General features: G+C 40.5%; 2 protein-coding genes across 6 annotated transcripts in view; both read left to right on the forward strand.

Moving 5' to 3' along the window:
* The window catches only part of LOC115129786 (unconventional myosin-Ib-like), a 146999-nt gene extending 144134 nt beyond the window's left edge, over nt 1-2865 (forward strand). For all 5 annotated transcript variants that reach the window (XM_065018490.1, XM_065018491.1, XM_065018493.1 and 2 more), the window contains one exon: nt 86-2865. In XM_065018490.1, coding sequence (XP_064874562.1) covers nt 86-218 — 133 coding nt within the window. In that variant the 3' untranslated portion in view covers nt 219-2865. The remainder of the gene's footprint in view (nt 1-85) is intronic.
* Nucleotides 2866-12131: 9266 nt separating this feature from the next.
* LOC115129776 (eIF5-mimic protein 2-A-like) lies at nt 12132-20737 on the forward strand. The gene is made up of 12 exons (XM_029660490.2): nt 12132-12282; nt 14734-14808; nt 14893-15069; nt 16463-16557; nt 16773-16838; nt 17289-17424; nt 17974-18083; nt 18456-18626; nt 18942-19088; nt 19219-19357; nt 20154-20276; nt 20478-20737. Exons 1-12 carry the CDS (start codon nt 12147-12149, stop codon nt 20510-20512), a joined length of 1410 nt encoding a protein of 469 aa, XP_029516350.2. The 5' UTR covers nt 12132-12146; the 3' UTR covers nt 20513-20737.
* Nucleotides 20738-26587: the final 5850 nt, after the last annotated feature.

Genomic DNA, 26587 nt, shown 5'->3' on the forward strand with positions numbered 1-26587 from the left:
CAGATCTAGGATCAGGCTAGTTAAATCCCAGGAAGTGATGTCAGAGGACGTTTCTAATCCTCCTTCCTCTTTGTCTCCCTGGCAGGTTCCTCGTTCAGTTCAAGCAGGACAAGGTGTGTGTCAAGTTCATCCAGGGGGGGCCTAAGAACGGCACCAGTGCTGCCTGCAAGCGCAAGAACAACCGCCTACTGGAGGTGTCTGTGCCATCATCGCCATAGAGACGACACAACGTCACTGATAGGGTTTTCATGACAGTTCACCATCAGACCTAAATCCAGCCCCACCCCCAATGACTGTGCAATTTACGCTACTTTTTGTTGTTATTTGTTCTCTCTTATTTCCTCTTCAGAGTCATTACATCACTGTAAAATGTAATAGTGCTGCAACTTTTGGTAGAGAGTGAAAGACTCTCAAGATAGCATGACGATAAAGTTATAAGAGAGAGAGAAAGATGATACTTTGTTTTACTTGTATTGTTTTTAAAGTTGGTGGTGGGTGAAGGAAGGAAAGAAGTGCACTCCTCTTGTCAATGGAGCATAAGATATCTCCAGTCAGATAATGATGATGATAAAGATTGTTGAGCTTGGTGAAGCTAATATGCAGTCTTTGTGGTGTGGTATCAAAGCCATCCATGCCAAGCCGTACCCATATTCAGTGATCGCTAAAAAGGGGCAAAGAAAGTATTGACAAGTCACACCCCTGAACTAGCTTCCAGGCCATCGGATCATTTTTTCTGTTTGAGCTCTGAAATGGAAACTCTTTAGACCAACGATGACCAGAGAGCTTTCAGGGTTGCTCTAAAATGTTCTCTTAAAGTAAAAAAAAATATTTAAAAAATACAATATGATGGCACTTGTTATGTTCACTCGGGTGAGTTAAAATGAGAAAAATATCATGATGAATAGGCTGAATATTGGCTGGGTTGTTTCTGTTTATGTTGTGCTTTGCTGACACCTACACAGCTGACTGTACAGTGGGTGGTCAAGTAGAAGAATCAACAGTTGTCAAATGATATATCGTTAACCACTTAGTATCCATAGCAACTCCCTTCTCTGTGTGGTGCCACGACGTGTTACATGTATCAGTGTTCTCATCTAATCAGGTCTTGGACAAAGTGAAAACCAAAAAGGTGAATGGTCCCTAAACTCAGTTTATCATGAAGTAAATGCCACAAAACCTTTTTAAGGGGGACTTAATCAAGCACGAACAAGACTTTATTTGATAACACACTACACGTGATCAATATTCATTTCCTCACTTTTCAGTTGTCCTCAAAGTACATGTCTTCTCTAAGCTTTACTCAATATACATGTATGTTCAAATAATTATTCTAAACCGTTACCTTTTTCAATGTGTAATTGAACAGTGTAGATCCATATCCTTATAAATGTCATTACTCAGACAATAATTCAGTGGTTTGGTGCACAAGGACCTCCCCTATGCCCCTTATGAAGGCTTGTGATCGGTCGGATGGACAGGAAGTTGTTAGAATTGTCAGGAAGTTTCCAACCACCACAGGAAGTGAGATGGACTCCAGGGTTCCCAAGCCTCCCCTATGCCCAGTTTTAAAAAGTTATTTATCTGGATTTTGCCTATGGAAAGGATGAAATGCATTGAAAATGAATGGAAGTCCCAATTCAATCATTCATTTGTTCTATTCATTCTATTTCTATGTGTTTCTACTTAGCCGATAGGCGAAATCCAAATAGATAACTTGTGAAAAACTGGGCCCGGATGACTATCCTAGATTCCCAGATTTAAGGCTGGTCAGTCTTTTTAGAGCCACGCGGCTGCTATTTTTCATTGGCCCTCTTGTGTGAAATGTAAGGGAAATTAGCTATTTGCCTGGAAGGCTGCCCTAGGATAGGCTGCACCATCTCAAGCACTCCTCCTCCCTTTGGCCTGAGTAAATTAGTAAAAGGACGTAGCATGTCGACAGACGGAACACAAGATTAAGTCCTACGCTCTGACAGATGTTTCTCAAGCACATGCTGTTGAGAGAAACACTCACTCACTGACTATCATACACATCAGCTATACATAAGCTAAGACGTAGACCCAGCATGTAGGGGTAAATTATAGTGTCCTTATGCTAGTTTTCTTATTGCTCTGATGCAGAAATATCTATGCTGTTTTTGCCATCACAATGTAGGCAGTTACATTTTTTGTAGCCCCATTCTGGCTAATAATAAATGCAGTGTTTTACTTGGGACTCCCCCAACTGTTTTTTTGAGTGCATATGGACATATAGTACATTCTTGGGATGTTTTTTCAGAAATCTAGCAATCACCGCTTTACCGTCTACTCTACGTGTGCACAGACTATACTTTATACACACACAAGCCAATGTCCCTGATCTTTGAAATTTGGACATCTATTATAATATGATATTCTTTATCAAGAGGTTTCGTGGGAGTTTGGACTGTTGACTTCAATGTTAAACAATTGGGTTCTCTGGTGGTGGAGGTTGTAGCTCAGCCGAACTGCACTAGATCACATTCCTATAGATCGTGCTGGGGTATTTTCATTTTAAGTTTTAGTAATTTCACAGAAAAACCATAGGTGGACTTTGAGGAATGTTTTTTCCTTGCATGGGGAGGATGTTGTGCAAAATCGAATGATGTTTGTTGCTGTTCAGTTCTGTACAGTTTGAGATTTCAATGCAGTTTGCTACAAGGTTAATAACTCTCTCGCGCTTCTGTTTATATTTGAAGTTAAATATGAAAATAGAAACGCAAAATGATGTATGCATTCTTGTCGTGTGCCTAATGTAAGACAGAAAGAACATGGAAGTGTTTCAATACTATTCAATGTAACACATTTACAAGTCATTTTTTTTAAATAAAAAAAAAGCAGTAAATACTTTGACTTTGTGATTGTGTTGGTTTTGAAAGAGTGGAAGCGTACGGGCAATTCCACTGACAAATCTGAGTCTCCACATCACTCGAACTGGAAGTGCCCATATGGTCTGTACATGTTCTTCAGTTTAGGATCTTTCAAGACCGATGTTTTCCAGTCATCAGCATTTACCAGGCATCGTCCGCTAACCATTGAGGCATACACACAAACATATTAGCTGTACATCACAGTATATCCATCACAACACTCAGGTAATAATCTTTCTGAACTCTCTAGAGCTCCTGCTATTGTCTTTTCACATCTGACCGTCCACAGTAGACCTACCATACAATACTTAAAGTGGACGGGGCATTGTAAACCCTACGGCCACTTCATCCATTAGATCAAATGACTGAGTCTGAGATGCTATTCTTCAGTAGTGTATCAGATGAGCTGAGAGAGAGACCCTTTGTCCCACCCTCTCTCTTTCAGCTCTCCTGGTACACTGATAGTAAGGGGTGGAACGGAAGGGCCTGTATGTAAGACAACCCGACCAGGCAGCTACCCAGATGTTTTCCATCACATCTGGAGAGTTGTTCTGGGTTCAATTCCGTGGCTTGGGGAGGCTGCCGGCAAGAGGCCCCTGAGGAACAGATTGTGCACAGATAGAAATAGCCCACAAATGTGGGCTGTCCCGGTCCAAGTTCCCACCATCCTGTAGTCGTCTGGATGCTGGGAAAGGAAGGTGTGGCCTAGTATCCTGCTGAGAAGAGAACCAGCCCTCTGGGAGGGGCTAACAAGGAACAGAACAGACAAAGCATCACCTCATGTTACGTAGCTACATGTGATTGACGGTGGATAAGAAATAAGAGCTCACAACATTCAAGCATGATGTATGAACGCAATTGCAATCATTTGTTTGATTCATCACAGTTTTCCTTACTAAAGCAGCGCCTGCTTGAGTGTAAATTTGAGTTTGGTGGTCTGCACAGAGTTCCAATACTTTTTGACCTAAACACCTGCATAATATGATCACATCAGTGATGTTAATTAACATACTGATGTGACCCTCGGGTATTTGGAGATTTCAGTTACAGAATCCTCTGGCGCCACCAAGTGGAACTTGGTACCATCTTAGATCGGCTTCCGGTATTGTGTTTCACCCTACTAATGGGAAAGATTGATTTATCAAAAAGGTCATCCCTCTTATATCTACAGTTGAAGTCGGACGTTTACATACACCTTAGCCAACTACATTTAAACTCAGTTTTTCACAATTCCTGACATTTAATCCTAGTAAAAATGCCCTGTCCTCTCAGGTCATTTAGGATCACAACTTTATTTTAAGAATGTGAAATGTCAGAATAATAGTAGAGAGAAGGATTTCTTTCATATTTTATTTCTTTCATCACATTCCCAGTGGGTCAGAAGTTTACATACACTCAATAAATATTTGGTAGCAATGCCTTTAAATTGTTTAACTTGGGTCAAATGTTTCGGGTAGCTTTCCACAAGCTTCCCACAAGAAGTTGGGTGAATTTTGGCCCATTCCTCCTGACAGCTGGTGTAACTGAGTCAGGTTTGTAGGCCTCCTTGTTCGCACACGCTTTTTCAGTTCTGCCCACAGATTTTCTATGGGATTGAGGTCAGAGCTTTATGATGGCCACTACAATACCTTGCCTTTGTTGTCCTTAAGCCATTTTGCCATAACTTTGGAAGTATGCTTGGGGTCATTGTCCCATTTGCGACCAAGCTTTAACTTCCTGACTGATGTCTTGAGATTTTGTTTCGATATATCCACATAATTTTACATCCTCATGATGCCGTCTATTTTGTGAAGTGCACCAGTCCCTCCTGCAGCAAAGCACCCCCACAACATGATGCTGCCACCCCCTTGTTTCACGGTTGGGATGGTGTTCTTCGGCTTGCAAGCATTCCCCTTTTTCCTACAAACATAACTATGGTCATTATGGCCAAACAGTTCTATTTTTGTTTCATCAGACCAGAGAACATTTCTCCAAAAAGAACGATCTTCTTCCCCATGTGTAGTTGCAAACCGTAGTCTGGGTTTTTTATGGCGGTTTTGGAGCAGTGGCTTCTTCCTTGCTAAGTGGCCTTTTAGGTTATGTCGATATATGACTCATTTTACTGTGGATATAGACACTTATGCACCTCTTTCCTGCAGCATCTTCACAAGGTCCTTTGCTGTTGTTCTGGGATTGATTTGCACTTTTCGCACCCAAGTACGTTCATCTCTAGGAGACAGAACGTGTCTCCTTTCTGAGTGGTATGATGGTTGCGTGGCCCCATGGTGTTTATACTTGCGTACTATTCTTTGTACAGATGAACGTGGTACCTTGAGATATTTGGAAATTGCTCACAAGGCTGAATCAGACTTGTGGAGGTCTCCAATTTATTTTCTGAGGTCTCGGCTGATTTATTTTGATTTCCCTATGATGTCAAGCAAAGAGGCACTGAGTTTGAAGGTAGTCCTTGAAATACATCCACAGGTGCACCTCAAATTGACTCAAATGATGTCAATTAGCCTAACAGAAGCTTCTAAAGCCAAGACATAATTTTCTGGAATTTTCCAAGCTGTTTAAAGGCACAGTCAAGATAGTGTATGTAAACTTCTGACCCACTGGAATTGCGAATTGTGATACAATGAATTATAAGTGAAATAATCTGTCTGTAAACAATTGTTGAAAACATTACTTGTATCATGCACAAAGTAGATGTCCTAATCGACTTGCCAAAACTATAGTTTGTTAACAAGAAATTTGTGGAGTGGTTGAAAAACGAGCTTTAATGACTACAACCTAAGTGTATGTAAACTTCCAACTTCAACTGTATGTGCAGTCACTGTGGGGATGACTTCCTCAATGCACTTATTGATAAAGCCAGTGACTGATGTGGTGTACTCCTCAATGCCATCGTAAGAATCCCGGGACATGTTCCAGTCTGTGAAAGCAAAACAGTCCTGTAGTTTAGCATCTGCTTCATCTGACCACGTTTTTATAGACCGAGTCACTGGTGCTTCCTGCTTTAATTTTAGCTTGTAAGCAGGAATCAGGAGGATAGAATTATGGTCAGATTTGCCAAATGGAGGGCAAGGGAGAGCTTTGTACTCGTCTCTGTGTGTGAAGTAAAGGTGATCTTGAATTGTTTGCCCTCTGGTTGTGCATTTAACATGCTGATAGAAATTAGGTAAAACTGATTTAAGTTTTCCTGCATTAAAGTCACAGCCTCTGGGTGAGCGGTTTCCTGTTTGCTTATTTCCTAATACAGCTGACTCAGTGGGGTCTTAGTGCCAGTCTGTGGTGGTAAATCAACAGCCACGAAATTTTTTTATGAAAATTATCTTGGCAAATAGTGTGGTCTACAGCTTACAATGAGATACTCTACTTCAGGAGAGAAAAATCTAGAGACTTCCTTAGATTTCGTGCACCAGCTATTGTTTACAAATATACACAGACCGCCCCCCTCGTCTTGTGCTGTTCTGTCTAGCCGGTGCACCTTATACCTCGCTAGCTGAATGTTTTACATGTCGTCATTCAGCCACGATTCGGTGAAACATAAGATGTTACTGTTTTTGATGTCCCGTTGGTAGGATATTCGTGATCGTACTTTGTCTAATTTATTGTCCAATGATTGTGCATTGGCAAGTAATATTGATGGTAAGGGCAGATTTCCCACTCGCCGTTGGCGAATCCTTACAAAGCACCCCGCCCTGTGTCTGTACCTGAGTCTCTTTCTCTTGCCAATGACGGGGATTTCAGCCTTGTAGGGTGTCTAAAATACATCCTGTGCGTCCTGCTTGTTGAAGATAAAATCTTTGTCTCATCCGAGAAGAGTGATCGCTGTCCTGATATCCAGAAGCTCTTTTTTTGCCATAATCTACGGTGAAAGAAACATTATGTACAAAATAAGTTACAAATAATGCCAAAAAAACACATAATTGCACAATAGGTTAGTCGCCCGTAAAGCGGCTGCCATTTCTTCTGGCGCCATCTTCACATATGTTATTCGTATATATTTTTATTGTTATTAGTAATTTACAGTCAGTGCATTCAACCATGGTCGATTAAAAAAAACACAGCACAGTCATAGCAAGTAAAACGTTTCTGTAACCATTAATGAAAATGTTGCTGTAGTTATTAACGACACATTGGTCTTACATGTTTTTGTAAATACAGCAATATATCTTATGACATACAGTATCTCTGACTATCTCTATTTCGTGCCAATACAATGCTACTGAGATATCCATGGTAACTTGATGCCAGAGCAATGAAACACAGTACTGTAAAAGTGACTATTAAACTGTAAGAAAATGATTTCTACCGTATTTTACTGTAATTAAAAGGGATTAGAGCTAGCAGGTTGTCTGTAGGCATTTGCATATTACAGTATATTAATGAATACTAGGTGTTTTATATCAGTTCCTCTTCTAGAGGCCTGAACAAAGGCTTCCAAACTGGCCATGATTACGGGGCAAAATATAACAAATGGACACAAGGTAATATTCAACCATTAAAAGGTGTCAGACCCGCTATCCCTCTGATCTGTTTCCTATATGGGTAGTTGCCATATGGTCAAAACAAAAGTAGACAAAGAATTTCCTTTCAAATGTAGGTAAAAAAAATAGAGTTACAATAAACTGTCTAAACAACTCAAAATGTTACATGGCCAGCTTCAATTTTGAGTTTATATCCAATTGAATGAACCATTTAATGCATTAGTGCCTTGAATTTGTCTTCTGGTGTGACATTACACTTAATGGTAATGTAAAGTTTTTAATGATTCCCAAATAGACAAGACAAATCTTTTTTTTCATTACTTAGTTAATTCTGTCTTTAAATCAGTAATCATATTCTTGGATTTAAAATGAAAAACACATTATTTCCTTGTTTAATTCAATCAAATCAAATGTTATTTGTCACATGCATATGTTTAGCAGATGTTATTGTGGGTGTAGCGAAATGCTTGTGTTTCTAGCTCCAACAGTGCAGTAATATCTAACAAGTAATATCTAACATATTTCACAACAATACACACAAATCTAAAGTAAATAAACAGAATTAAGACAATATTAATATTTGGATGCGCAATGCCAGAGTGGCATAGAATAAGATACAGTGGAATATGATTAAAAAAACTGTATACATATGAGATGAGTAATGCAAAATATGTCAACATTATTAAAGTGACTCGTGTTCCATTATTAAAGTGGCCAGTGATTTCAAGTCTATGTATATAGGGCAACAGCCTCTCTGTGTTAGAGATGGCTGTTTAACAGTCTGATGGCCTTGAGATAGAAGCTGTTTTCAGTCTCTCGGCCCCAGCTTTGATGTACCTGTACTGACCTCGCCTTCTGGATGATAGCGGGGTGAACAAGCAGTGGCTCGGGTGGTTGTTGTCCTGACTGATCTATTTGGCCTTCCTGTGACATTGGGTGCTGTAGGTGTCCTGGAGGGCAGGTAGTTTGCCCCGGTGATACGTTGGGCAGACTGCACCAGCCTCTGGAGAGCCCTGCGGTTGTGGGCAGTGCAGTTGCCATACCAGGTGGTGATCCAGCCCGACAGGATGCTCTTAATTGTGCATCTGTAAATGTTTGTGAAGGTTTAGGTGCCAAGACAAATTTCTTCAGCCTCCTGAGGTTGAAGAGGTACTGTTGCACCTTCTTCACCACACTGTCTGTTTGGGTAGACCATTTCAGTTTGTCAGTGATGTGTACGCCGTGTACGCCGAGGAACTTGAAGCTTTCCACCTTTTCCACTGCGGTCCCGTCCCCTCTGCTGTTTCCACGATCAACGATCAGCCTCCTTTGTTTTGTTGACGTTGGGTGAGAGGCTAATTTTCTGGCACCACACTCCCAGGCACCTCAACTCCTTCCTGTAGGTTATCTCGTTATTGTTGGTAATCAGGCCTACTGCTGTTGTGTCGTCTGCAAACTTGATGATTGAGTTGGAGGCGTTCGTGGCCACGCAGTCATGGGTGAACAGGGAGTACAGGAGGGGCTGAGCACGCACCCTTGTGGGTCCCCAGTGTTGAGGATCAACACTGTGGTGTTGAATGCTGAGCTGTAGTGAATGAACAGCATTCTTACGTAGGTATTCCTCTTGTCCAGATGGGATAGGGCAGTGTAAAGTGTGATGCCAGTTGCATCGTCTGTGGATCTATTGGGGCTGTAAGCAAATTGAAGTGGGTCTAGGGTGTCAGGTAAGGTAGAGATGATATGATCCTTGACTAGTCACTCAGAGCACTTCATGATGACGGAAGTGAGTGCTATGGGGCGATAGTCTTTTTGTTCAGTTACCTTTGCTTTCTTGGGTACAGGAACAATGGTAGACATCTTGAAGCATGTGTGGACAGCAGACTGGGATAGGGAGAGATTGAATATGCTAACCTAGTGTCTCGCAATTACATTTTAGGTAAGATACACAGTTATTTCACTAAGCCTATGTAAAAAGCAATTATCTTACTTGCTAAACAATTAATTTAACATTTTATCCAAGATACAGTAACTCATTGTCACACCGACGGACAATACACAATAGGCAGTCAAATTTTATTGTTAAGATATAATTAATGACACTTTCAGAAGTTTCTGACCACTATACAAATGCTTCTAAAAATCAGTTCTAAACATTTAACATAACATTTAAACATCAGTAATGGATCCTCATTAAAGAATTTGAAGTGAAACTACCATCGGAAGTTGATGGGGCAGACAATCAAATTATATGCCTATATGGGTTTTGGGTCTGAAAAATGCATGTCCCCGAAGGTCAACAATTGTTGGCATATCTTAGCACTAGAATTGACACAGTTATCAAAGTAACATTTGAGCAATAAATGGAACCTTAACTGATTTAATGAGCCATTCAAATTTTCACTGTACCGGCCGTGTGTACTAAGACTTGCATGGCTTAATCTTTGGGACAAGAATATGGCATAATCACCAGTTAGAGCAGGGGGGGAACCAAAAGAGGCACAGCTGATTTGGCCCTCTCAAGATGGATCACTTATGTCAATTAGAGGAGTGAAACTGGTAGAACAGACAGAGAGGGACCAAGGGGAGGGATGGTCTAATGCAGGGAGTGAGAACCAGGAATAGGAGTACCACAGCCCCCAATATGTGCCTGCACCATCACTAGGGCCACGTAAAATAACTAGATCCTCCCCAGAGGGCAGAGACAGACCCAGAGGTCACCAGAGCAATGTTCACCTGCCAAGAGTGAGAAACCAGGCCTGGGATAATGAAAACATAAATATTGCAGTCAGAATCACTTAAAATGATCAAAAATGCAACAGGATACAAATAGGTCTCATGCAAATAAGTGTTATTTGATGAAAAATAAGTCTAAATGGGTAATTATACAAGTTTATTAATTGGTTATGTTCCCTGGAGTGACAGCTACTTCCTCTGGCATGACACACCAAGGGAAAAAAGCTGTCAAACCATTGGAAATCTCAGGCTGTGTGGTCCATTTTGGGGCTTATTGTTAACAGTAAGCTTTCCATATGTTTTCACCACAACAAGTTTTCATTGCTTTTTATACTTCAATTGTCAAAAAAAGTATTCTTATTTGTAATATACCTGTATATACACATTCAAACTGCATCATACCAAAGAACTTAGGAACTGACCCCTTTAATGGCAATGGCAGAAAAGTGCCACATTTGGATAAATATTTATCATACAGCTTTTACAATCTGGTCAGTCCATGTCTTCAGTGCTTACTCATTGCAAGATAACTGTCCCTACCACAATGGTGCCCAAATGCTGGCTCATTATTTAATCACAGAATTGTGTCACACCAAGTGGACATTGCTTTTATGGACAAAATGTAATCAATCAAAAAATATTTGGTAATACCATGTATAGACTTGAGGACTATTGTTATTTTAAATAAACTTCTGTGTTATAACTAAAAGATTAGGTGAAGGGAATTGTATTCATTCAAATAAATGTTATAATAATTACTTAAAATCAAAGCTCCTCAACCTTACCTGGGACAGTCACACCATTGGACAATTGTCACATTTGGTTCCAAATTGTAAGAAAACGAATAATACACTGCATGAATGTACTTATGATCCAAGTTAAAAAATAGAAAAAACTTTTAGTATAATATCAATTTTCTTGCCAATTTAGGTTCAGTTAAATTTGTGTTTGCCATCATGGACAAAAAAGGGTTGTCACCACTACCTATATACATTTAATTACTAGGGGACTACTAATCATATATCATTTTACATGCTGTAAATTATGTACGTGATTGGATAACATTTGCTTTGAAGATTCCGCCATGCTTGTTGTGTTCTTTGTTTAGAGAGATCTAAGTGGGAAACTCAGAGTTGGTGATGACATTTTAACAGTGGGAGGGCGTTCAAGTGGGTTTTCCGAGTCGTATGCGGGTATTTATGAAATGTACAGATGTTATGAATGTGGCTGATGGCCATACTGTTGGCCTTGCAGTCGGTGGAGGAAGTTAAGCCAGAAAGAGTAGTTATTTGCTTTGATTCATGTGCAGTGCTGAGTCTTCAGTCCTTTATATCACGTAGCAAACAGTACCTACTTTATGAGGTGATACAAACCCATGCCAGGAGTAAACAAATGGGTATAAAGATAATATTTACATGGCTCCCCAGCTCATGTGGGATTGGAGGGCAATGAGGCAGTTGATGTACTGGCTAAACAAGCACTAAGTAGTTGGGATGTTGATGTGGTAGTTTCAATGAGCAAGGCAGAGGCAAAAATCATGAAATGGACAGTGATGGTGGAGAAATGTCAGGAGCAGTGGAATAGAGATACTAAGGAAAGGCATTTATTTCAAGTACAGAGGAAAGTTGGGGAGGGGAGAACAGCAGGAAGGGACAGAAGAGAGTAGGCTATATTTACAAGATTAAGGGTGAGACACAGCCAGTTGAATAAGACCGTACATGTGATAGGAAAGTATCCAACAGGAAAATGTGTGTATTGCCAGGAAACAGAGACCGTGGAGCATGTATTGATACAGTGTGGACATTATTGGAGGGAAAGAGGGAGGATGAGATCTAGTATGAGGGAGAAGGGGATACAGGAAATTAGTTTAAAGAGTATATTGAGTAGAACGTCATTAGATATAGTCTCAAATATTTTGTTATCTTTTTTTAAGAGCAACGGGGCTGACAGGTAGGATTTAGTTTCCCCGTCTCTGGCCCACACTCCAGTAAAGTAGGTGGCGGTAATGCACCATAACGTTGGATGCCAAACGCCAATATAAACCCCACCAAAGAAGAAGAAGTACGAACGCTGCATAATGTCTACGTCATATCAAGCTTGCGCAGCCGTAGTATACCCTTCACTTTTCACTGAGTTTTTTTGGTGTGGCCTGTTCAGTTGTGTCGCAGTATTTCGTGTTTCTTCGACTGTTTTTGAGGATAACTTTGATTTCGGTAAGTAGTGTAAGTTAACTTGTATGTCTGGTATGCTGACGATAGTAGTAGCTAGCTAAATCAATAAAGTTTATTTGACGCCTACGCAAGTTTGCTAACTTTAGCAATTATGCTAGCTAGCTAACGTTAGCTATTTAACTCTGTCAATTATGCCTGCATTGTAGTTAGCTATGTCTTCACAGCAGTAGTTTGCTAGTTCGTCTTGCAGATGTTCAGTATTTGTTGATTTGCAGTTCAATTCGTCAGTAACTAACTAACTAACTAGCTAGCTAACTGGCCATGCATGGATTGCGTCTCCGAGGCCGGTGTGTTAGCCAGCCGACGGGCCTTTAGCTAGGTAACGCATAGCCAGCATATCCGACCCCCTTTCATTCAGTTAACTAGGGTCGGAAAGCATTCCTGTGTCTAAGACACGGCAGGAGCAGGCGAGATATGGCATGTAAAACGTACCTCAATCCATGGATGTACACCGAATGCAGGGGGGAAGTAGATATACTTTCTTACGGGTGTGGGACACTCAAGTGCAAACATGCTTTTTTTTTATACTACAAAAATTACAAGGTAGCCTACTCTGCTGACACTGACAACCATATCAATAACAACTGTTGTCTGATCCATGTAATTTGCCAACGAAAAGGGGAGAACCAAATACAATATGAGATCCACCTAATCTGGAGGAGGAAATTATTGTCCAAAAACAATGAATGCCACAGACCCAATGACAAAGACGGTGAATATGCACACTCGCCAGTGTTCCAATGTTCTCTGCTGGTGAAGATAAGTTGGGCTACTGTTCGCACAATTAAGTTAAGAAATATAATACCTTTAAGACAGATTGGAGTCTTTTTGTTGTCATGTCTTTATAGCAATAGCCATTTGCTTTCCAAAGTTTTTTCTGTGATTCTATTTTTAAATATTGCGATATCCCTGGCTGGGTCTCTTTGCTTTTCACTGACTGTCGCACTTAAACAATCATCTGTTTGGTAATTGCAGTTTGTGCTGCCCAAATTGCAGGCCCTTCCGACTGTAGGCTGTGATGTAAATGTAACCTTTATTTAATTAGGCAAGTCAGTTAAGAACAAATTCTCATTTACAATGATGGCCTTCATCGGCCAAACCGGGTTAACGCTGGGCCAATTGTGCACCGCCCTAATGGACTCCCAATCATGTCGGGTTGTGATACAGCCTGGAATCGACCCATGGTGTTTGTAGTTAAGCCTTTAGCACTGATATGTGGTGCCTTAGACTGCTGGGCCACTCGGGAGCCCCCAATGAAAAACAATCCACTTGTTAATGATGTTCCGTGGCCAAATCATGCTTTCTGTTGTATCCTATTTTGAATTATTGTATTTATTTCTGTATAGACAGGAGTAAGCTAATTGGGCTATATACTTTTGGAAATTTAATTCGATATACTTTAGGGAAAGCTTCCCCTAGTCTTACGGACATGTCACCTATGCCTTTTTAATGCGGCATAAACACAACCAGTAATGATGTTTTCATCTGATTGCCAAACAAAGATGCTCCTGTAGGCTACCCGCACATATTTGTCCATTCACAAAATAATTTCAGCATTCAAATACAAACTGTGCACCTGTGATTTGAAGACTGGGAAGAGACATCTGTTACAAAACACCTACGTGTATTGTAATGATATTCTGTGATTGTCATTGGGCCTACACTTGTAGCCTGAATTGATGCATCCACTGTTGTCCATGTACGCCTCGGTCTTGGCCACTCACCTCTGCCTTGTCCGCAAGCGTCTCGGCCACTCATCTCCCACTGACAAAATGTAAGTGTTCTCTTCAAACCACAGCGCAATTTGGTCTCCAGTCAATTCGCAAATGTTCATGTGGCTGACATGCAGTGATGTTAAATAATTGTGTAATAGCCTATAGTTTTTGGACATGCATTAATTGTTATAGGCTAATGTTTTACCGGGACAGCGTACCCCCACTATTTATTTTGCATGGACGCTGTACCGGAGCGTACCGCCTTTTTCCCCTTGTCCCATAATCACAACTGTTACACAGAGAAGATTGAACGACTTTGTTTACAAGTAAACTGACATTTTTGTCCTCCTTTAGCTAGCAGTAACAACAGCAGCCATTATGACATGGCACATCCCGTTGAACAACAAATGAGCTGATTCCAAAATGGCTCCTGTGGCTTCTGCTACCTAGATTCGGGACAAAAAGGATAGTTTTCCTGAAAAACGTAGCAATCGTTCAGATTTAACAGACAATTCGGGGTACAACACATTTCTCATCAATGGATTGAGGTACTTTTCCCAAGCCATGTCTTGTGCCGGCTCCGTGGTGTCTTAAATACACATGAATGCTGTCCGACCCTAGTACAGCTGTAAGCAAGCGGATTGGATCTGCTGGCTAAGTAAAGCAACAAACAGCTAATCTTTCAGCTATAGTATAATCTTCTCTTTGTCTCATTCAGGGTGTATTTTTATGAGTAATCAAAAGATTCAGAAGCCAACGCTTACAGGCCAGCGTTTTAAAACTAGGAAGAGAGGTGGGTGTAAACTGAATATTGATATCATAACTGGTCAATTGCTGTTATGATTTGTCTCTAATGAATGCATTGATCTTTTAACAGATGAAAAGAAGGTGTTTGACCCTACTCAGTTTCAGGAAACCATTGTACAAGGTTTGAACCAAACTGGCAGTGATCTGGACGCTGTTGCGAAATTTCTTGATGCCTCTGGTGCCAAGCTTGACTACCGCCGCTATGCTGAGACGCTCTTCGACATCCTGGTGGCTGGCGGAATGCTGGGTAAGGATGGAATAGAATGCTGGGAAAGGATAGAATTCGAGGTCGACCGATTATGATTTTTCAATACCAATACCGATTATTGGAGGACCAAAAAAGCCGATACAGAGTAATCGGCCAATTTTTTAACATTTCTTTTAATTTTAAAAATGTATTTTTTAATTTGTAATAATGACAATTACAACAATACTGAATGAACACTTATTTTAACTTAACATAATACACCAATAAAATCAATTTAGCCTCAGGTAAATAATGAAACGTTCAATTTGGTTTAAATAATGCAAAAACAAAGTGTTGGAGAAGAAGGTAAAAGTGCAATATGTGCTATGTAAGAAAGCTTACTTTACAGTTCCTTGCTCAGAACATGAGAACATATGAAAGCTGGTGGTTCCTTTTAACATGAGTCTTCAGTATTCCCAGGTAAGACGTTTTAGGCTGTAGTTATTATAGGAATTATAGGACTATTTCCCTCTATACCATTTGTATTTCATTAACCTTTGACTATTGGATGTTCTTATAGGCACTTTAGTATTGCCAGTGTAATAGTATAGCTTCTGTTCCTCTCCTCGCTCGAACCAGCAACACAACGACAACAGCCACCATTGAAGCAGCGTTACCCATGCAGAGTAAGGGAAACAACCACCCCAAGGCTCAGAGCGAGTGACGTTTGAAATGCTATTAGCGCGCGCTAACTAGCTAGCCATTTCACTTCGGTTACACCAGCCTAATCTCGGGAGTTTATAGGCTTGAAGTCAAACAGTGCAATGCTTGACGCACAGTAGTGCTGCTGGCAAAACGCACGAAAGTGCTGTTTGAATGAATGTTTACGCGCCTGCTTCTGCCTACCACCGCTCAGTCAGATACTTGTATGCTTGTATGCTCAGTCATATTATATGCAATGCAGGACACACTAGATAATATCTAGTAATATCATCAACCATGTGTAGTTAACTAGTGAATATGATTGATTGTTTTTTACAATATAAGTTTAATGCTAGCTAGCAACTTAACTTGGCTTACTGCATTTGCGTAACAGGCAGTCTCCTTGTGGAGTGCAACGAGAGAGAGGCAGGTCGTTATTACAATGGACTAGTTAACCGTTCCTAGGCAGTGATTGAAAATAAGAATGTTCTTAATTAACTGACTTCCCTAGTTAAAGGTATAAAAAAATATTTAAATCGGCCCCCAAAAAAACAATTTCCGATTGTTATGAAGACTTGAAATTGGCCCTAATTAATTGGCCATTCCGATTAATCGGTCAACCTCTAGATAGAATGTTGGTGTAAGGATGGGAAAGAATAGAATGGCGGGAAAATAATATAATTCTGGTGATAGAATGAATAAATGTGTGTGACAGTCTGTATAATAACTTCCCCTTTTTATTCTTGTTCAGCCCCAGGTGGTACCTTGTCAGATGACTTGACCCGTACGGAGTTCTGCCTGTTTACAGCACAAGAAGACCTGGAGACCATGCAAGCATATGCTCAGGTACACTTGTGCAATAGTGTTTGTTTTTGGTTTAATAATAAAGAGCTGAATATGATAATACCTTGACTTACTAGCAGTATTTGTAGTGGTGCTTCAAACCCCTTTCCCTTTTTTACTCACAGAAAAGGTTGATTATGATAAATGTGCTACAGTTTTGATTGACATTGGGCTGTTTTTTTAGAGATCTGATTTTAATTTTCCCATCCGATACCTAGGTTTTCAACAAGCTTATCAGGCGTTACAAGTACCTGGAGAAAGGGTTTGAAGAGGAGATCAAGAAGGTGAAGGCATTGTTGATTGTCGTCTTGAGCAACGTTGTTCAAGATGTGAATTGCTCTCTTATCTGTTGGATCATTCAACCGTAAACTAATTATTCAACTCATTGATGTTTCCCAAATTACATCCATAGGGTGCTGGTAAAAATGAGTGCACTGTAAAGGGAATACGGTGCTATTTGAGATGCAGTCTTGATAGTTGTCAGAATGGATAACATTATTGATCCTGGCATCATTATAGAATATGCAATTCTTTCAACTTATGTTCAATAATGTTATCCAGTCCAAAGTGCTGCATTCTATCCAAACTGTATACTCCTGTCTTTGGCGAATATGCAATTTAAGTTTGCTAAGGATGGAATAGAATTGCATTCTGTTCTTATACCAGCATTCTATTGTATTCCATTCTAAGTTTCAGTGTTTTGAGTTTCCCTCTTGTTCTTCTCTCTTGTGCAGTTGCTGCTATTCCTGAAGGGATTTACTGAATCTGAGCGCAACAAGCTGGCCATGTTGACTGGCATCCTGCTGGCCAATGGCAACATCTCAGCCTCTATCCTCAACAGCCTCTACAATGAGAATCTCGTCAAAGAAGGTGTGCAGCAGTGCCAGCTCAATAGGGCAGGCTTCTGCTACAAACGTTAAAGGGATAGTATGAGATTTTATCTATTTACCCAGAATCTGATGAACTCATGGATGCCATTACGTTTCTGATTGGCTCTTGAAACTACCTCTTAACTTCCTTCATACTGGACACAGAGTCCATGAGTTAATCTGATCGCTTTAAGCCTGGTCCTGAACAAAAAAAAATACTTTCAATAGAGATTCTCCATTGATCATTATTTAAAAAAATCTAGGACTAGATTTAATCTGTCTGGAAAACCAGCCTGTATACTTACAAGCGCATATCCAGTTACTTTATTACTTAAATTAAACGTTGCGTATGTTCACTGTAACATGTGAATTTACGAAGGGCATAATTATGGTTTTGTCTCATACAACAGTCCTTGTGTCTGAAGTTGCTTCATTTCTGTTTTTACAGGGCGGACTTGTAAAACTTGCAGAATCGTGTCCTGTGGTATTTGGCTTTTCACCTGGTAGGCACTAGGCCTAAAATATGGTTAACCCTTATTTTTTTACCCAGGTGTCTCTGCAGCCTTTGCTGTGAAACTTTTCAAATCCTGGATCCATGAGAAAGATATCAACTCTGTGGCAGGAAGTCTCCGCAAAGTCGGCATGGATAATAGACTTTTGGTGAGTGAGACCACCAATCATGTGGGTGATGTCCAATCCAAAACCATGCTTCTTTCTTTTGGTCAGTGTAATACAATCATTGTGTAGCAGGGAAGTTAAGATTGGGCAGCTCTCCTGGGAATACGAGGGCTCCTCGCCGCCTCAACTGTATTGAAGGAGAAGATCCAAGGTCGATCCCCTTTGACATTCTTTCCAATGGGTTTTGAGGGGGAGTTATGAGAGTATGCAAGGAATTGAAGAAAGATTAATTGAGAGAGGCAAGGGGAAGCCTTCTCAGTTGGACAGTGCTTAATCATAAAGATACAATGTAATAGTATTTGTTCTATTTAATTCTGTGATGTAAAGCCTGTTTCTCCACCTTGTGTTTTGCAGGAGCTGTTCCCTGCCAACAAGCGGAGCTGTGAGCATTTCTCTAAGTACTTCACAGACGCCGGTCTCAAAGAGCTGTCGGACTTTGCCAGGAACCAGCAGGCCATAGGGTCCCGTAAGGAACTTCAGAAGGATCTCCAGGAACAAATGGAACGCGGGGACCCTTTCAAAGACGTGAGTCCAAAGTCTGGGTCTATGCTGATTGCTGGAGAAGCATTCCACTGGTTGAGTTCCCTACCCTTAAAGGGTGCAATTGCTCTCATTCTCCCTTCTGAATTTAGAAGCATTGGGTTGGTGTTAGCATGAGGAGTAAATTTGAGCACACTTGGGGTAGAAAATCGGATCACAGCCTTGGTCTGTGTTGATGAAGGACATTGTTTGATTATGATACCTAATTGTGGTAGCATGGGATGCAGATGAAATGCCCAATAACCAGAAGCAGTTGTTCCTTACTTACTGACCTACTTTCCTGTCATCCTTTCCCTCCAGATCATTGCGTCAGCCAGGGAGGAGATGAAAAAGAACAACATCTCAGAGCAGACCATGATTGGCATCGTGTGGACCAGTGTTATGAGCTATGTGGAGTGGAACAAGAAAGAGGAACTGGTCACAGAACAAGCCATCAAGCACTTGAAGGTGAGCTGGGTGGTTTACACTGATTTCACAGAGCCGTCACTTTCACCGTTGTGACGGGATTGAGTGTCATTTTTTGCCACTAGTTTTCATGACTCAACAAAACACCCCCTTACTCTCCACCTCTCCGCAGCAATACAGCCCCTTGTTGAAGGCTTTCACATCACAGGGAGCCTCTGAGATCCTGCTGCTTGTGAAGATGCAGGAGTACTGCTACGACAACATCCACTTCATGAACTCCTTCCAGAAGATTGTGGTGCTGCTCTACAAAGGTAACAGCACGGGTAGAAGGAGCAGCTGATATCTGGGGTTATAGTTACCAGTATCTTTGGTAAAAGCGATGCCTCTCTGCTTAGCACTCAGCATTAAGAAGATGAATTGAGGGAAGGGACCAGCAACAGACTAGCTTCCTGTCCAGGGAGTGTGTTTGTTCATCAAGCTGCTTTATGCTACAGAAACAGGAGAAGGGCTCCTGGGCCTTATGGGTTGTTCTGGCTTGGACAGGGCTTACTTATACAAAGGTAAATGAGATCAGGGAATAGCGTTGTCTGCCGCCTTAGTCCTTGTTTCCTCAATCCCTAACAAAGCTCATTGGAGGAGGATGTCTGAGGGAGGGACCTTGGACACTTGTATCCATTGAGCAATGATCCTATCTTCTGATCCTTTCTGAATGACCCTGGATTCAGACAGTAGCAACCAAAACCTTCCCGCTGCGCTTATCAAAGCGGGATCTGGATTAACTACCATTAAAAGTATGTTCCAATTCCGGCTAGCCCATATGAACCCACCAGAAAATATTGTAGGGACAGTGGTCATTTTATATTGGTGTGTCTTCTTCCAAATATAAGAGGGGGAGAGGTGAGACATATGTACGCTTTCACTTGCTGAAGAAGCAGATTTAGCTGTTAATGTGTGAATGAATGCAAGGTGAGTGACATGAGAGAACATTTTTCTGTTGCCTAACAGATTCACATCAACACTTTGTATTTTGGCACAATTGTCTTTGTCAAGTGGCTATAACTGCATCTTCATGCAGTTGTAATTTTCATGTTGATGTATTTTTCCCAGCGGATGTTTTGAGTGAGGAGGCCATTCTTAAGTGGTACACAGAGGCCCATGTTGCCAAAGGAAGGAGTGTGTTCCTGGAACAGATGAAAAAATTTGTGGAGTGGCTCAAGAACGCAGAGGAAGGTGAGCATGGCTTACATTTTACGTTAGTCAGGTAATTTAGTAGGAAATCGTATCCAGCGTCACTGAAAATCAATGAATTCAACTAGCTCATGTGGGTATAAAAACCTTCAAAAATCCTCTAGTCCCTGTGGTTTTGTCTGTATTCGCCATAGCACCGTATTCTGTTCATGCAGTTGACTTGAATCTCGTCTTTTTTCCCAGAATCTGAGTCCGAGGAGGACGAGGCTGCTGACTAACGGACCTCAAGCCAAATCCAAGGCGTGTCATTTTTTTTATTTTTTATAACGTACAGTAGCACCAGGAGCAGTAGAATGTTCTGTTAAAGAAGTGCTTGTCCCCTCCCCCCTTTTCTTTTTTCTACCTCCTCCACTCCAACCATGATGTATAGATGTAAGGGCTTTTACATTCTGTTCATTCTAAAACTAATAAAGTTTACACTTGTGGATAGCATGAATCATGAATAGTCTCCCTTGAAATTCTTAATGATTCTTCATTTGAAGGGAAAGACATGTTGCCACATTTAACCCCCTAAGGTCGATGTCCGCACCCCTGCAGGAATGTAATTGGCATATTAATAAAACATCCCCATCGAAATTTGTCAGTTTAAGCTGGGGGGGTCACTATCTGTTCCATGTAGTGAATCTGTTATTCAATGCGTTTGCGTATGGGATAATGGCAGTAAGGCCGAATTAAAATGTTTCATTAAATAATTTTACATGATTTGTTTTTGATACTTCAAGTGATCTTCAAAATCAAATGGCAAAATTATCATTATGACCTTAAAACAATTTCATATAGATTACGGTAGATTTAATATTGGTTGTTTTTATAATTTCTTTACACTATCAATTAGTCTTTTTAAAATAAAGTTTAGTACTGGTATTCAGTGTTGGTGTAATTACTCTGAGATTGTGTCATTCTGAATAGTGTAATTTACTCATGAGGCTTCTGAAATGACCCTCAACAGCAGTTATGGAAAGTTGGGGCTCAGAGATATTGATGTAAGTATGAAATATGAGTGATTTAGAAGGATGGATTATGTTAGTATAAATTATTTTAATAATGGGCAATTCCATGGTGACCGTGACAGGCACATTTTAAAATGTCTGTCAAACAAAAACCAATGATTGCAAAGTTAAACAAACCATACCACTGCATGCACAAGGACTACTTTTAACAATTTCCACTCAACATTTTACCAAAACACATTTACTTGGAACAGTGCAGAGTTTGGTTCGAAACAGAATGATGGTTTGTGCAGATCCCTTACCAATCCTTTTCATATGATTCATGCTCCTACACATGCAATATTAACCTAACCTACATGTAATCCAAAGTACCTGGAAAGACTAACATTGCACTACATACCTTGAAGTTCACAAGGAGCAACATTATTCACGGTGTACAAACCAACGATCCAACTCTCACTTTAAAAGGCAATTATGGCTCAGTCAAGCATGATGAAAACAAGGGGATGAGACAGTAATTCAAAGCCCAACATAAACACTTGAATATCACCTACTGTAGGAGGTCGAGGCAGTGAAAAACAAGTAATTTAGAACAAAATAAATGTATTTAGTGGAGCACTTTTCTTTAGTTCTCAAAGCTCTACTGAGGAAAAATAAATAATTATATACAATAAAAACCCATTTGGAATAAAGGCAGGGGAAATGGCAATAGTGGGCTAGGTGCTAAAAACATTCCTGATTGAGACTGTAGAAGTGGGATTTAATGCCTGTTTTAAAAGTTCAGGGTAATTGAGAGGTGGTCAGGAAGAGCATTCCACAAGTAAGGGTCAAGGGAGCAGTAGGCTCAGTCACCCGTAGTTCAGAGATGTGTCTTGGGGACTTAGAGCTTTAGAGAGAGGCTGGAGCGAAGAGTTTGACGTGGCTCGCTGTTTGAGATGAGGTCGCTTATGTAGGTGGGGCTCATTCCATTTAAGGCTTTACATACAAGCATGAGGATTTTGGAGTGGATCCTGTAATTGACCGGTAGCCAGTGGAGATAGGCCAGGATCGGGCGATGTGGTCTGACTTGGTCCTGGCAGCACTGCTCTGCGTTAAATGGAGCCTCTAAGTGATTTGGCTGGGAGGCCACCCAAATAGCACATTGTCGTAGTCAGTCAGAGAGAAGATGTTGTGGATGAGTTTATCTGCGTATGACAGCAATTTCGATAGAAGAACATATATCTATATTTTTTAATGAATCCCCTGGCATGGTGGGTAATGTTGAGGCCATTGCAAGACAGTTAACAGACTGGGGGGTTGTCAAGATATCTCAATTAGCAAGACACTTTATTCTGGGTCACTGAGTAAAGTTACTCTTACAGGTTTTGATTGACTGAATTAATTAAACAAATAGTCTGTATACTCTGTGGTGCATTGAACAAGCAGGGAACCTCTCACCATGCGGACCTGGAACTGGCCATCCTTGACTAGTTTTTCCAGCCTGCAGAACAACTTCATGTTTTTATGTACTGTAGTAAGGTATTGTATGGTTGAAGCCCCATGCATGCTTTCACCTCAGCCACAAACAGGCTACAACAATAAAATAAAGATTGGGGAACGCAGATTTGTTCTACTGCTTTTGAATCAATAGTTACAGCATTGCATGTTCAGAAACGTTAAATACATTTTTGCTGATCACCAATAGATGGCAGTATGAGTATGTCTTAAAAATGTGGTCCTCTCCAGTGAAACATAGGATAAATAAACCTATTAAATTGGCTAAAGCTTGAAAGTGCTATCAAATCTAGGAAGTATTAGACTTTTATTTTTGACCCTAAGGAAGCGTAGCTTTGTTGTTTGCATTTGGGAAGAGTGGCATGCCTGTACAGGGAAGGCACTGTTCTGAGAGAGCCGTGTGTGTGTGTTTGTGTATCTGAGTAGGCAGCCATGTTGTTGATGGCTGTGATGTCCTCCCACCTCTCTGTACTGTCAACAACACAAGCAGCGCCAAGGAAGTGGGACTTTGCTCTGCCTGTCAAGCTGTTGCTGCCTGCCGCAGTCTTGGTAAGCTGTCACAGTGCACTCCCCTCCTCTCTTCCCCTCTCATCACTGTATGTCAGTAGATGCTCTGGTAGTAGTGTAAGCCAAAGGTGTGTGCTGCTGCGAAGGGACCATGCTACCGAATATGCCCTGCATGCAGAAGTTTTCCCTGTCAACTAAAGGAGCCGTTTGTTTCTTAGTACTTGAGCATCTATTTTCCATTGCGAGATGGTCACTAGATGATAACACCTGTTGACTCTTGGCATTCTTTGTCTAGTAATACGGGACTCTGAGATGAGGGGGACACCACAATAATTATAAACATAAACAACTGCTCTTAACATAAACACAAACAACTGGCAGTTTAGTTTTAGGAAATTGAAACTTAAACATTTCTCTTGGTGAGTGGATTCTCAGGGGATGTCGGTGTACCCCACTTTATTGCTTGACATTTAGCCTTGTTCTTGCCAGGCTTTTAGGATTCTCCTAGTCATGATGTGTATGCAACAGTACGGCATCTAGCTATGCAATACTACTTGATATTGACAACAAATCACTTGAAGAGAGCTATGGATTCCACCATTTCATATTCTTGTGGAAAACTCGATCCAGAGATTAAGGCAGAGACGATTTAATTGTATAATAGAAAAATCTTTAATCAAGCAGCTGCGAGGGAGATCTGTCTCTTATTTCACAGGGAAGAACTTGAATAATAAACTGTTCCGAGTCCCTTATGTAGTGAGAGGTAATAATACAATCATAATGTTACACAACAGTTATTTTATACAGCAACAGTTCCGGGACACAACGTGTTAGGGTGCAGACATACCAGGAGTCGATGAAAGGCATAACATGACAGTCCAACACCGAACATATCCCTTGAGAAGTTACAACGTCTTACCCCAAATTCTTCCACCACAATATTATAAACAAAAACAACTGCTCTTACATAAACAACTGGCAGTTTAGTTTTAGGAAATTGAAACTTAAAAATGTTTATCTTCTCTCTCTGTTGGACTTGCAGCGTGAACTGAATAGAACTCATTGTGCCAAGGGACTTGTGAAAACAATTATTCTGGATTTCACACTGCTGCTTGGTCAATAAACAGACTCAGAATGCAATGCAGAATTCATCCAAATAACACCGTCAGAAAACAGACACACAACCCAGCCAAGACAGGACTAGTTTGCTGATGACACCACGGTTGAAGGCCCGATAACGAGTCAACCTATAGGGAGGAGGTAAGTGAACTGGCATTGTGGTGCCAGGACAATGTCGTGTTTGTGACTATCATTAAATGTGAAGACTGTATATTACCATATCAATTATCAATGTTTAATTTAATTGCGCAATTAAACTAATCATATAACTAATTAACTAGGAAGTCGAGGCACCACGGGAAAATGTTGTATATAGTGTCAATTTCCCGAAATATAACTCTTCAGATATTTTCATATCTTATCAAAACAGTCGCTTATTAATGAATTGTTATTATTACCTCATCAGGTTCTCATTACTGATTGTCGCAAACCCTTGGATATCTGCACAAACCCTAGCCTAAATAATGAATCAGTGATATACAAATTGGCTTAATTATTCATTTACTAACTAAATAATCACAGAAATATATTACAAACAAACAGTAGATACTGGTTACAAACACAATGCATTGATATGTCCCTAGTGGGCTAAACCGGTATGACATCTTGGTAGACAATGGAAAGGGGTGGGGACAGATAACAGCAGGAAAGACTAAATGGATTCACTACACACATTTGACAATTATATTAAATTGAAAACTTAATCCTTTGCACATGAACGGCCGCTCATTCGGAAAGAAACTGCAATGTACATATTTACACTTGTATGTCTTGTCTCTCTCTGAAATCGCTGGTCCATCTGCGGAAGAGTCAATCGACAGAAAGTCTCAGGTTGTGGTCATAATGGATGTCAGGCGTACCATGTTCTTGTTGCGGCGGTTGTCGATATTCTCGTCCTAGGTTCATGTAATTTCTAGCTGCAGACTAGTAATTTTACGTCTAATATTTGCTCTTATTCTGTAGTGATCGATAGTCTCAGAGTTGAGCCATTTCCAACCGTGCAGCCAACACTACACGCAGTCTGGTTTTCTGGTCTTGAAGTTTTAAACCATTTGTCAGCCATTTAGCCACCGCTACACGCTGACTGGTCTAATGTACATTTCGTCAGGAGTGGGTTTTATAAACTTCTGAGAAAAGGGCTGGCCATGGCGCCGACGTAATGTCTGGGCTCATGGGAGTGTGGCCATTGAGTAGTTAAAACTTTATAACTAAACAAGTATCTCGTTTAGAAGGCTAACATGACATCTTCTCACAAATAGTTTCATATTCAATCATATATTTTACACAACATTCAGGTAGAAAACTTAAAATGGAGAAATGTCCAAAGCTACCGTTATTCTGTGCTACCGTCCTTCTTGATGTCACAAAATAAAACAACTTCGACAGGATTGTTTTTTAAATACCCACAGACCATTCCCACATTCTCAAAAATATATATATTGTTTAATCCTCCAATTTTGGGGATTAGGAGTTGAACAAAGAGAAGCCCTTTGTTCCATATGTTTCTTTCCCCTCTCTTTCTGCATGACCAATTTATGACCTGTCGTAAAGTCATAAAACTTGTGGTGAGAGAAGGGGGGGGGCCATGATATAGACCCCAAAGGGCCACGTCGTGACAACAACAACAACCTCTCTCTCAACGTCTGCAAGACAAAGGAGTTGATAGTTGAATTCAGGAAGCAGAGAAGGTAACATGCTCTGAACCACATTGCTAATCACCAACAGATGGCAGTATGAGTATGTCTTAAAAACGTGGTCCTCTCTAGTGAAACATAGGACAAATAAACCTATTAAATTGGCTTTAGCTAGAAAGTGCTATCAAAGCTAGGAAGTATTAGACTTTTCTTTTTGTCCCTAAGGAAGCGTAGCTTTGTTGTTTTTGTTTTGTTAAGTATTTACAAAGAACATGGAGCAATTGGGAAGAGTGGCATGCCTGCACAGGGAAGGCACTGTTCTGAGAGAGCCGTGTGTGTGTGCGCTTGTGTCTATGTAGGGTTGCATATTTTGGGGAATATTCAGAGGTGGAAACTTTCCATGAGAATTAACGGGAATTTATGGCAATTAAAGGAAATATATGCTAATTAATATCAATACCATTTAAATGTAAATGTTTTTTGCATTGGATATATTTACCATATCATATGGAGACAGAAACATAAACCTTTTACCTCATCATTAGTAGACATAATTGCAAATGATTAAATCCTTCCAGTAGAAAAATAA

This window comes from Oncorhynchus nerka, linkage group LG1, assembly GCF_034236695.1.
Source record: "Oncorhynchus nerka isolate Pitt River linkage group LG1, Oner_Uvic_2.0, whole genome shotgun sequence".
Lineage (NCBI taxonomy): Eukaryota > Metazoa > Chordata > Actinopteri > Salmoniformes > Salmonidae > Oncorhynchus > Oncorhynchus nerka.

What these genes read in the sequence shown, in the direction of transcription:
- LOC115129776 (XM_029660490.2), top strand. Translation starts at nt 12,147, where the DNA reads ATGTCTACGTCATATCAAGCTTGCGCAGCCGTAGTATACCCTTCACTT. An exon ending in GCATGGATAATAGACTTTTG is followed by an intron (nt 18,084 to 18,455) that starts GTGAGTGAGACC and finishes TGTGTTTTGCAG; the next exon opens with GAGCTGTTCCCTGCCAACAA. An exon ending in GCGGGGACCCTTTCAAAGAC is followed by an intron (nt 18,627 to 18,941) that starts GTGAGTCCAAAG and finishes CTTTCCCTCCAG; the next exon opens with ATCATTGCGTCAGCCAGGGA.